We start from the raw sequence: 12,545 nt of genomic DNA, 5'->3' as shown, positions 1-12,545 counted from the left end.
TCTGTGCCATTCCACTGCATGAGATTTCTGCATCTCCGGACCACTGCTCTCTTTACAACAAATTCCGAAGGTGAATCAGCTAGATGGCCATCTTAGCAGGATGGATGGATGCCAATCACTAAGTTTGACTCTATTGTGTTTATGCTTACGTGGGTGATTACAATGGGAAACCATCAAGACAGGATCCAAATAAGGATTGCTCGTGTATCTAATTCCACAAGTCTTGCTGTTATGGTGTCACCCACGTTTGGATCATTTCGGAGCCGGTAGGGACCTCAGAGAGGACCCGTTCACAGTAACTTTAAGGCATTTTTTTTTTTTTTCAAAGCTATCGCTGACCTATAGGCTAAATATGATTTTTTTAAAGCTATTTTTGTTGGACACCTGTGGGCTCTGAATCATCTCTAAAGAATGTCTTTCGGATCTTCAAAGTGTAATCTGAAAATCACTGATGTGCTTCACCTGTCTCCTTGTCCAGATGGAAAATCAAGCCACTCAAGAGGCACAGTTGGGGATGCGGGTCTCCTGCCCCCCTGGGCATCTTACTCTACCTCCCCAACTTCTCTGTTTCAGAACCTCTGCCACGGGGTGAGCAGCAAAGATTTGAACCCCTTTTCTCTCCTACTCGATCGGCAGCAGTTTCAGTTCCTAAGGTTAGGTAGGGAAGATGCAGGGATTCTTTTTTTTTTTTTTTTTTTAAAGATTTTATTTATTTGAGAGACAGAGACCAAAAGTAGGCAGAGAGGCAGGCAGAGAGAGAAAGGAGGAAGCAGGCCCGCTGCTGAGCAGGGAACCCGATGCGGGGCTTGATCCCAAGACCCTGGTATCATGACCTGAGCCGCAAGCAGAGGCCTTAACCCACTGAGTCACCCAGGCGCCCCAGATGCTGGGATTCCTGACTCACACGAAAGGTTCTGGATTACCACAGGAGTATTAGTTCTCCCTCTTACGGGAGCTGAAGGCCATTGCTAGTCCCTGACCCTGACGTCCTCAGCTTCACTTCCTCTTTCCACTAAGCTCTCATGTGTACTTACTTTCAATAAGGCCAACCCATGGGCATCTGGAGTTCTAAAACACACCTCCCAGTCCTTCAACATGGTGTTACGGGGCCTGGTATGAGGCCAAAAACCCCTATAAGCTGACTGACAGTGCTGTGTCTGGAGGGTGCTCCCTGAGACCTCTTATTACAGGGGACACAGGAGAAACTGGGTTTGGATGATCCTGAACGCAGGGGCCAGGTCTATCCAAGGGCAGAGGTGGAGGCACCCACCTTGGAGTGTGAAGCCTCCAGCGATTCAGATGGTTCTGGTCACTCCCCTGGCTCAGATTTCATGAGCAGAAGCCAAGCTTCCAACAGTCGTTTGGCTTTTCTAGGAGGCGGGTCGCCTTGTCAGGGTGAAGCGACATTCTTATTTTGCCACTAGCCTCTGAGGGGATGGCAGAAGGAGGTCATTCCAAAGGGACTGCTCCCTTCTATGTGTGCGGCTTCTGAGGACAGAAAAGTATTCTCTGACACAAGTTTGGGAGAGGTGAAGATGGAGGATTCGTTCTGCGTCAGGATATGGCCAAGCCCAGAAGGCACGCCCTCTCAAGGCTAAAGGAGGGCGGTCTAGGGATCCAGCAGCCTGTCGTCTCTCATGGCTTGGGTTCATGTTGGGGACAACTGAGCGTTCATGACACCACCAACATGGCAGCATGTTTACAGGTTTTATTTATAACAGGGTTTCCCAAGTATTTGCTGGTAGAGGCTGTGCCATTTCTACCTTCCTTCCTGCTTACGGTGACATGAAGGCTATGCCCTAACAGACCCAGGTCAGGGGCTGGTCACCAGCTCGTCGGTATGCAATGACCTTTGGATGGGCCACCGAGTAAATCAGCAGGGAGTTGCCTGGTTGTGTGTGCACTTGGGAGGGGACCAGTGAGTCTCGGTGGAGAGCTTTAGACAAACCCAGTGATGGCAGGGAGAGGATATGGTGGCTTAGGAAGGCTTGCAAACCATTATTAAAGGTGGGGGGCGGGGCAATTATGCTTTTCTAGAATTGGGGGTGGGGAAAGAGACAGAAGAGCATGTGCTTTTCTGTGCCGTTGCTCAGGCCAAGGAACTGAGCTGGCTCTAGATGCCATTAAAACAATACCCGACGCTCCACTGGTCTCGACCAGGGAGCTACTCTGAAGCTTTCTCCACATCTCACCATGCACTGGCGTTAGGAGGCGTAGATGTTTAAGATTCAGTTTGGGCTCGTAGAGAGGCACAGATCCTAGGTCCAAGGAAGACAGGGTGAGGACAAGGGGCAATCCAGGCCCAAGCTTTAGAAAGGACTCTAGCTGTGTGTGTGTGTGTGTGTCTGCCTGCCTGTGTGCTTTGCACCCCTTTCTTCTAGCAAGGGTAATTGGGAGGGAAACTATAGTGGGAAAAAGAGACTAGTTCTGTTTTGTGAATGACTTCTGTTATCAAGCAAGACCTATCCCCCGTTGTGTATTATTCATTTTTTCTCCCCTAGCCTGTTTTAAAGAAAGGAAGTAGGCAGTGTGCCCGTGCCCCTGGAGTGCGAGCTGGGGCAGGCAGGAGACGTGGGGATGAGAATTCATACTCCAGAAGCTTTTCCCTCCAGGGCGGGCTCCGCCTTCAGAAGCAGCCTGTTCAAACAGCCGGCAGAGTTTGGGCTGTCTTTCTCTATCATACTTTTCCTAGCAGACCATGGGGAGCCCACAAAGTCCTTTCCTCCCTTTGATGTGTTCCGAGACAGCAGGGAACTTGATGGAGCGCCGGGATGAAAGGTGCAGGGAGTTCTGAGTTCTGAGATACGAAAGTTCAGAACCCAGATGACCTGCCAGGAAGCTGTTTTGGTCCAAACCGGGGGCCTCAATGGTCGGTGAATGGAACAATTAACAGAATGGAACAGAACAAAAACTTGGGCGAAAAGAGGGACAGGAGAGCCCCAGAGGCAAGATAGGAAAAAAAGGTGCTGGTATCAGAGGAATGAATTGGTCCAGAATGTATTTCATTAACAAAAACCAAACAAACCAAAAAAAGGGCAAAGAGAATAAGAAAGGACTGTCATCCTTCCAGGTTCACCTCTGGCTTCATGTGCCCCAACTATGGACTCCGCCCAAAGCAAGCTGAGCCAAGCTTGTCCTGCTAGCGCATAGCCCTGGCAAGCGGGACCACGAGGGGCCAGAGGGCCGTGTTGGCAGGGGAAGCGTGGAAGGGGCCAGTGACAAGCTGAGTGCCGGGCTTGCATGGTCAGGGGTCTCGATGCGGCTGTGGCGGGTCCCTTCTCAAACTCCAGAGACATCACCCACGAGTGGAGACACATTGAGGACAGCACAGGTACTGGTGGGCACGGGTTTTTATTCTCGGTGCACAGCAGTACTGGTTTCTGCTCATCCGCAACAAGCTTTATTGGTTTCCAAAAAAAAACACAAATAATAAGATTATCCCTTTTTAATCCTATCTTTCCAAACTCCTCTTCTTCCTGACTCAGTGGACAACATATTTAAATTTCAGATTTGCCAGTTTACAGCATTCCCCCCCCCCAAAGAACCATATAAATACATGCAAAACATTGTACAGAGAGCTTAAATAATAGCCGAATGCAAACACCGTTAAGTCAAAGGCAGATTATGGCAACACACGCTGGGGTACACATTCCTTGGGTGTCACTGTGTTTGCTTTATGTCATGCAGACCACAACCGTCAATCTTTTGTTTGTTTTCCTTTTTTGTACAAAAATACCAGTGCTTGTTATACTTGTTACTGGGGGGGAAAAAAAAGAAGAAGAAACTCGAAATTCCTATCTGCGTGCTGATTTGAAAAGCACAACGTAGATAGATCTTGTTGGCACGTACGTCCGGCATGTTCACATATGGCATATATACAGATGGGGAGCAAATGCGAACCAAAGGCCAATTCGGTCACCGGGAGCTCCCTTCCCTCCGTCTCTCCTCATCAAGAGGAAAGGGGACAGCAGGCCTGACAGCAGGGCTGGGCAGGCGAGGCACTGGCACTGAGCTACATGGAAGGGCATCTGGTCTATTCTGAGGGAAAGGCTGGAATGGCTTCAGAATAGCAGGTGTTGACCTGTGCCTCGTCCCGCCGCTGCGGTGGGTGGTCCCTAGATGCGGGAAGTGAGGACGTGCGCACTTTGTGATGGTATCACGGGCTGCTGAGAGCGATCACCAGGTCAAGGAAGCAGGAGAGGAAGGAGGTGAGGCATCTGGAGGCTGCATGCGGACTTGCCGCACCTTCCTGGGTTTTCGGCAGTGAGGTAATCGCGCAGATACCACTGTACAGACTCTCCCCTCTGAAGCTCGAGTGGAAGAAGAATCTCAGACCCTACAGAACCCACGGGTGTCAGAAGGATCGCGAGGTGATCTCGCTGACACCTTTGGGGATGGGGAGTCATCATTTCAGAGGGCAGAGGGCACCTCTGGGAAGGACCTAGCCCCGAGATGGTCATCGCGAGTTAGAACCAGCCTTTGTGACTTCCACTTAGAACTCTCTCCCCCATCTCACAGATCGCACACGACCTTTCTAGGGGAGGGGAAGTCCCAAATCGGAGCCTTGCACAAAAACTCACTAATGGAAAACTCCCAGGGCAAAGAACCCGTAAACATGGGTGAAGGAACCCATATTCCTGGGTGAATGCAAACCCCCAATCAGAGCATCCTTGCAGCCCGAAAGATATTCACACCTTGGGTACCACTCTGCCAGTTACTCATCAAAAGAAACACATCCAGGCAAGGCCCCTGACCCTGATTGCTGGTTACGAAAAAGCCTGGCACCCATCTTTATGGCGGTGGGGGTGGGGGGATCATACCCTCATTTCTCGCTGGCTGCTTTCCTTCCCATCCACAGCCCACTGCCCGCTTTCCTAGGTTTCTCTAGGAGAATTATCTCACCTTCTCCCCATCCGACCCTTTTCAGATCGAAAGCACCATATGGGCGGAAAGCTTTATTAACTTACGCCATATTTACTCACTGCCAGTTGGATCACTAAAACTGAATAGAAAAAAAACTTATATAAAAAACATATGCACATAAACACTTAAACTTACTCAATTCCATATCAACAAAATTTATATTAAAAAAGTCTAGAACCCAACACATTTTCCCCCCGCTAAGTATAAAGATGGCTGTTTGGAGAAAGGAAGTATGGTGTGTTGGTTTTAAAACCAGTCGCAAATATACAAATTCGCCTGTCATGTCAAACAGCTGGTTTTGTGTCCACAGGGTAACACGACAGCACTTTACGTCAAATCCTTTAAACAAAATACATATGGCTGACTCAAAAATATCCATTTCTGAGCTAAAGAAAACTATATATTTTTGCATAATATTCTCTATTTTCTCTCCTACCATGGAAACTAGAAGACACACAAAAGCCATTGACTTTAAACAAGTAGACACAAGCCTTCAAGAGTAACCTGTCAGGCACCATGAGAGTCTTTTGGGAGCAGGAATGGTACAATAGCCTCCGAAGTTTGTTATTGGCTTGTTTTCAAAACTGATCTGAGGTAAGAAAAGACTTGACAGAACGAAATCTCCCAAAGTACTTAATAAATATGTGTACACCTAACACCTCAGGTGAGCTGTTTTACTCCCACATGAGGATTTAAGACAGAGAAAAGATTGCTGAAGCATGTGACCTTTACAAAACCCAAATCAAATCTAGCGGGTTGCGCAGTAATGGGGTTGGGCAGGCGGTATTGGTTCTTTGCTCTTCCTGCCTCAGACAGCCCGGGTGGAAGGGGTGAGGGAGGAGGGATCCCGAAGAGAAGGCTGGAGAACATGGGTTCAGGCCGCCTTACTCTCACAAGTGGAAATTTGGCAGTTCACAAGAGCCTCGAGCCCCATCCCCCCACTCCCATCATTTCTTTCATGGGAATTGGTAGGCATGAGTTCACGGACCCCTGCACAGAAGAGCTGACGTCAACATCAGCAGGGATAAAAATGGAGCTCCCGCAAACGTGGTTCCACCTTGTCCCATTAAGGAATACTTAAAAAAGTCTCCTAGTGAGGTCCCCAGCTCCGTAGAGGCAGGTGGGAAGGGGATGCTTTGGGCAGTGTTCAGGGAAAGAAGGCACAGGGCTTAATCGTGCAGCAGTCAAGCACATTCTAGAGAGGGCCTTGAGTGGGGCATGTGGGAAATAGGAAGAGAGGAAGGAGAACATTTCAAGGCGGGTCTTTTGCTCCTTTAAGTCAGCAAAATGTCACTGGAGCCCACTTGGGATGCATATTTTCAAAAGCAGAACATGTAAGAAAGGCTGGGGACTGTTGAGTGACCGGATGGGTTAGAGGTCACGACAGAGCAGAATGACAAAGCTGAGGGGTGTGTCAAAGCTGGTACTTGGGTACCGAAGCTCAAGGTGTCTGGTTTCTCAGAGGAAGGTTTCTCAGAACCTGCTAGTATGGCCCTTTGGCCTCTCCCAAGGCTTCTCAGTACTCACTCCCCCAACAAGCAGGGCCTGTCCTAGAAGAACCTTGGCAGAAGGCTTTGAAAGTAGTAGTGGTCAACCCAGGGAGGATGGCAGAAGAGTTGGCTTTGATGGTCTGTCTTGTCCTGGACCTGCCTGCTGCTGGTCCTCGGGATCCCAGGCTAGTAAGGAGGCAGGGCCTTTCTCAATCCATTCTTTTGCCACCACTTTAAGAACAGAAGAAAGCTTGGGCTTACAGTCAAAACTATATAATGAGCCTATGCAAACTTCATGGTCAAGGCTCATCTCCCTAGCACTTAGGAAGGACACACACCTGACAAGACGGCAGTTCAGAAGTGGAAGGTAACCTGGCAACCACAGAAACACATTCTTACCAGCTCTCAGTTGCTTCAAGGGGATCCTATTAGCAAAGCAACCTCCCTGCCTCTAGGACTAAGCTAAGGATTCCATTGGGGCCAGAAGGGAGAATGGCCAAAGTTGACCCAATTCAGCCATGTCCACTCCACTTTCCTAATCATCACAACTTTAAAAGAAAAAAAGTAAAAAAAGTAAAAAAAGAAAAAGAAAGAGTGAAGGTAGGGCACACAGTGGTCACAAAAGACCAAAAGAACCGTAGGCAGGTTTGACTAGAAAGGCAGAAAGAGCTAGAGGGTTTTAGGTGTAAGTTTTGAAAATGGGAAAGTCATTTTAAAAACACTTGCTCTATAGGCTGATTCTATACATTCCATTCCTGCCTCTACACATTTCATTTGGGAACGTTTGTCTCTTGAAACCCTCGACTTAGCTTATAAATGGCACAGACTCGTAGGGTAAAATCTTGAAGTCAGGAGATGGTAACATACATATGCATACTGGGGAGAGTCTGGGTTGGGGGACACGCCGAGAGAATTGTCATCATATCTTTAAAAATGACAGTGGACACACCCAAGGAGTAGACCCTACCATTCGCTACGTGCCTGGGGTTCGAGTGGGTCCTGCTACGAACCCCAACTCAAGTTGAAGTTGAAATCCTCGGAGGTCTGTGCTCCTGCCTCTTCATGGTCAGGTGGGGGTTCACACACACTTGGGAACAGCTGACACGACAGTGAAAAGTCCCATCGTCACCTTACAGATGGGACAGATGAAAAAGGACACGGGGAAAGCGGGGATGGGAGCTGGAGGACTAAGTTCAAACGGACGTCTCCAGGCTGTGCAGAGGGCTGTCTGAGTGGGAGGCGACAATTTGCACTTGGCTGCAGTCCACCGCGTTGTTGTTCTTGTTGGCGTACGGCGTGACCTCACCATCCAACAGGAGCGCCCTAGTCCCAGACGTAGGATTGTCAAGATTTTCTTCCTCGTGTTCATCCAGGAGCGGTGTTCGTGGCACTTCCTCATCTATGGCGAATTCAGGGTGGGTCATGAAGTTGTGGATGGAGTTTTGGTTCTTGGGTTTCTGAATACTTTCATGGAGGGAACTATGGAACGCTTTGACCACTTTGATCTATACGGGGGGCGGGGGTGGGAAGGAAAAGGGGAATGAGAAAACACAAAGGTGAGAATTGGCTAGGACAACAAAGAACTGGTGGCTTGAGGAGAGAAACAAAACCCCAACTACAAAACACTACAGCTCAGCAACCAAAACCAAACACATGAGAAGAGATTAGGGAACACGAGGAACGAGGAACGTCAACTTTCAAGCATGGGTGTGGCGTAGGGTGAGTAATGGCAAACAGCTGAATATTTCAAAGCTGCATTAAAAAAAAAATGTAGAAAACCCAAAGCAAAGTTAGCATTCCCAAACAATCCATTCTTCAAACGAAACAGAAAACAAAGATTCATTAGTTCTTTTGGATGAGGGCAAGGACATGGGAACCAGGTGCAAATGAACAGCCGAACTTAAAAGATGATTCAGACATGTGGCTTTCTGTGTTGAGGCCAGACATTTTGTGAACGTGGGGTGGAAAAACTGCACACTGGAGTTATCGGTTTAAAGCCCTTAAAGGGTCGAACGCATACCAGTCCGTACATAAGATGCTTCAGGCGATAAGTGGCGATGGATACCGTGCAGCAAGGCAGACCAAACACTCATCATTTGTGTCAGCAGCATGCAAGAAATTATACTCTCTGGTTTAATCATTGCTCTTTGGGTCAGGGAACATACATCTATTTGCATCCCACAACCTCTGCCATGTCCCCTTCCCCCCAAGACAGCAGAAGTCTGCCCCTCCCATCCCTCCCCTGGCAGATGGGGCTAAACCACGGGTACGAGAAGATGCCTTCCTCCTGACTACAGAGAGAAGAGCTGGCTGTCACGGTTCAAGTGCGCGTCCATGCCTCTGGGGCACTGCACGTGTGCCTGGCCTGCAGTGGGAAGGGGAGCATGACCTTACGTGGAGCAGGGAAGGGACAGCATCAGGAGAGAAACCCCCCGGGTCGGAGGCTGTGCTACAGAGAAGCCGCTTTTCTGAGGAGGTGGATGGAGAATGGAGGAATGGAGATACCATGTGGCTTCAGTGGGCAGAGGGAAACACACGGCCCTGTACGTGTCGAAGTCTCTTTTTACCGCACAAAATAAGGGAAGGGATTCAGTCAATTGGGGGAAAAGGAAAAAAATTAAGAGCAACTAATTCCCGGGGCCAGCCTTTGCCTCATCCACGGGCATCAGCTCCTTTGGCAGCCTGCTTTTCTGAATGGTAGGCCTCTCTGAAGTCTGGTTTAGAACCTGGGTTGGCAGAATGGGTTGGGGCCGTAGGCTGGATGCCGAGAAGTTGGAGAGAGAGGCCGGGGGGAAGGCAGGTGGCTGGAGGACAGTGTTAGTCATGGGGAGGAGGCTGATCTAGTCTTGTCCAAAAATTCTTCCCTCAGGAAAGAAATGAGGCTGATGGAGGAGAGACGGCTGTGGTAGGAGGAGCAAAGGAGGGAATGCTGAATGTTGGCCTGGGGCCCCTCCTCCATGCCTCTGCTGTTTCAGCAATGAATATGTCCCTGGAGAAGAGGCAAGAATGTGCTGACAGCAGAGACAGAGAGAGTCAGGCAATGCTTTCTATCACTGGATAGACTCTCCAAAACCAATACACAAAGAGGACTTACTGAGTTGTGTCTTTGCTGGCTATGGCTTCCCTTATCTCGCCTCACTCCATGACAGCCTGGCAGACCCCCCCAGGACGGAGGGTGCCCAGAGCTTAGAAGGCAAGGGATTGGGGGACCTTTGGCTCAGGTCATGATCTCAGGGTCCTGGGATCGAGCCCCTCATCGGGCTCTCTGCTCAGCAGGGAGCCTGCTTCCCTTCCTCTCTCTCTGCCTGCCTCCCTGCCTACTTGTGATCTCTGTCTGTCAAATAAATAAATAAAATCTTTAAAAAGAAGGCAGGGGCCTCTCTGGCACTCAGTAGAATTGGCTCCATGCTTCAGCCAAGAGGAAGCAAGGGGTGCACATGTGCCCTGTGGAACAGAAAGTAAGGACCTACGTTTCCATCCTTCTGTGATTGCTGTCAACCATCTGATGGGTGAGTTTTACCTGACATGTTCTCTTTGCTCCAGACCTGGGTGAGATCAGATGGAGCAGAGGCTCCATCTGGTCTTCTGGAGGCCCCAAGCTTTCACCGATCTCCGTCAAATCTGAGAGCAAGGCACCTTGGAATGAAGCCAGCCCAAACCCAGTGCTTTCTCCCTGGTTAATAGATGGGTTCAAAGTCATACCAGCCCCTGTAGGAGGGATGACAGAGCCCACACTTTGGACCTGCTCCTGCAATTTCCGAGTTTTTAACAAGTGCTGGAGAAGAAAGGTACCTTTATCCCACCAGCTGGTTATCTTCAATATTAGTAATTTTCAAACATCTTGCTTCTATTTTTTTTTTTTTTTTGAAGCAACTGAATACTTAATAAAATAATTGTATGTGAAGTCCAGTAGAGAAAACAGATTCTTAAAAACGGGGGTTAGGGTCAGGGTCTGGAGCCCTGTTTTCTGGTTTTTCCTCTCACCTGTTGGGGTGATTAATAACACTGTTACAGGCAAACAATAAGGGAGATGAAAGTGAATCGGAATGGGTAGATGGAAAAAATAGGGAAAATGTCTTTGGGGGAGCAAGGAACAGTCATCCGGTTAGACTGCAGGGCTTCTAGAATCTAAAGGGAAAGCAGCATCCTGCAAGGGAAGGTCGAAGGAAGAGTCAGGGAGCTGGCGGCCCATCTAGTGGCCTGGTGGCGGAGAGAAGGGTGAGGGGTGGAGAGCTGGGGGCTGTCACGATGCTGCTCACCTCCAACATGGCCTCAGAGAACACGTACCACATGCTGATGATCACAAAGGTACATGCCCATCAATCCACCCCAAGCAAAGGGGGCAACCTGCTTCCCTGAGGCCTGGTGCGTGAACAGGGTACGGGGAACAGGACGTGGCTAGCGGGTGCTGGGAAAGCTGTAGGCATTCTCCACTCAGCCAGTCAGCCTTTCCTTCCCCAGTTATTGTCCCTCCAAACCTCCGGGAAGTGGCTTTTCTGGGGTTCCTGCCTACAGGAAGAAGTGGCTGACTGAAGGGCAATCTTTCTCGGTTCTCAGGAGTCCCAGTGAGGTCGGACTTTCAATCAGGCATGAAGGCTAGAAGCACTCCCTGGAGCCCAGTGAGTGGGCAGATGAAGACTCCCTTTCTCCAGCTAGATTCCAGAGTCTTCTGTTCTTTTTTCGGAAACCAGGGGAAGAGAAGGGATTAGAGCTTTCCTAGAGAGGGAAGTCTTCAAGATTTATTTACTGAAGGTTAGACAAATAACTGAATTCACTTGGAGATCTGGAATGTGGGCTGGGGTCCTGAAATGCGTGACTGTTTCTTCTAAGACGTCCAGGTAAGGAGGAGGAGCTGGAGAGAGAGCAGGTGTGGCTGTGTCTCCTGACCAATTTCTGCCTTTGAGGGTCAGTGGCTTACCCTCTACTGGCAATTCCATAAGAGCACAATGGGTTTCTATCTTCTGCTTAGTGTCTTTCTACCTTCAAATTGCTGGGACGGCTGACACTAGCCTTTCCTCACAGAAAGGCATGATTAAAAAAGAACAGGCACTAGTTAGAAGGGCAGGAAAAAGCTAGAAGAAAAAGAGAAGTAAGAGAGGCATATGGAAGAACAAGAGGGAGAAGCTCTTAGATATTTGCAGGGTAAGACTTACTCAGTTCTTTGACTGCTTTTGGGCCTAAAGAAATATGTGTCTATACAAAACCCACCCCTCATACCTCACACCAGAATACTTTTACATTTGCCCACAAAGACAACAAATAACTTAAGTCTGGTCTCTGGTCAGCCTGTTTAGCTCCCAATCACGTGAACCACGGACAATGCACCTGTTCTTTCTTTAGTGTACCCCCCTTCAGGGGTTTTGGGGGCTTGAGGGGGTAGGTTGAAAGTGGGGGTAGAAGAGATAAATAAAATAGTCAAATATCTGAAGCTCACAATAGACTTATTACACAGAGACTTCTTCCCCACCAAATACCATAATAGCACTATCAGCAAAGAGCCTTCTCTCCTCTCTGTGTCCCATTTGGGGAAGGTAAAATGACCCGGAATAGGAAGACATAAGCATTAGCAAGAATCCCACCATCTACTGACGGGAACTCCAGATCTTAGGTCAAACACTGACAGCATTCCAGCAGATAGGCTGGCTGAGTAAGGGGTTCCTGAAACTTTATGCGCAAAATAAGGGGAGAAGGGCTGGCTATGGATGAGACAATCGAACTAGAGGAAAAGGGGAGGCAAAAAAACCCAAACCAAAATAAAAGTTGCTCTTCAGAAATTCCTAAAAAGAAAAAAGCTGGAGTGAGGAAAAGTAAGTTATTTGGACCTTTGCGTATATATTTGTCCTGTGCAGATGTGAACACATTGATTCTTAAACCAGAGCTTGGTTTGACGTCCCTGAAAAGTGAAACACCCAGCCCTGTGGGTGGACACCCAGCCCTGTGCATGTGAACTGAACACCTTCTCTTCCTCACACTCAGCTATAGCTTCTACGCCAATACTGTCAGCTCACAACAGAGCGGTAGCCCAGAAGGACCATTATTATCGGCCAAGTTCAATGCTGGCTCAGTGATGAGAGATCTCCTGGTAGAAAAACTCATGGGAAGGGTAGATCTTTTTGTACTCTCTTTCAGGAG

At 48.8% G+C, this 12,545-nt stretch overlaps 1 protein-coding gene across 7 annotated transcripts in view; it reads right to left on the bottom strand.

The window, feature by feature from the left end:
* Positions 1–3,332: 3,332 nt before the first annotated feature.
* Positions 3,333–12,545, bottom strand: part of ATP2B4 (ATPase plasma membrane Ca2+ transporting 4) — a 94,209-nt gene continuing 84,996 nt past the window's right edge. For 5 of the 7 annotated variants that reach the window (XM_059146978.1, XM_059146972.1, XM_059146975.1 and 2 more), the window contains one exon: positions 3,333–7,918. In XM_059146978.1, the coding sequence (XP_059002961.1) occupies positions 7,607–7,918 (312 nt within the window). In that variant the 3' untranslated portion in view covers positions 3,333–7,606. The remainder of the gene's footprint in view (positions 7,919–12,545) is intronic. The other 2 variants (XM_059146977.1, XM_059146976.1) reach the window with 1 other exon arrangement.

Source organism: Mustela lutreola, chromosome 14 (genome assembly GCF_030435805.1).
Source record: "Mustela lutreola isolate mMusLut2 chromosome 14, mMusLut2.pri, whole genome shotgun sequence".
NCBI classification, from domain to species: Eukaryota; Metazoa; Chordata; class Mammalia; order Carnivora; family Mustelidae; genus Mustela; species Mustela lutreola.
The sequence above is the reverse complement of the archived record's forward strand: the minus strand, read 5'-3'. Positions and strand labels throughout refer to the sequence as shown.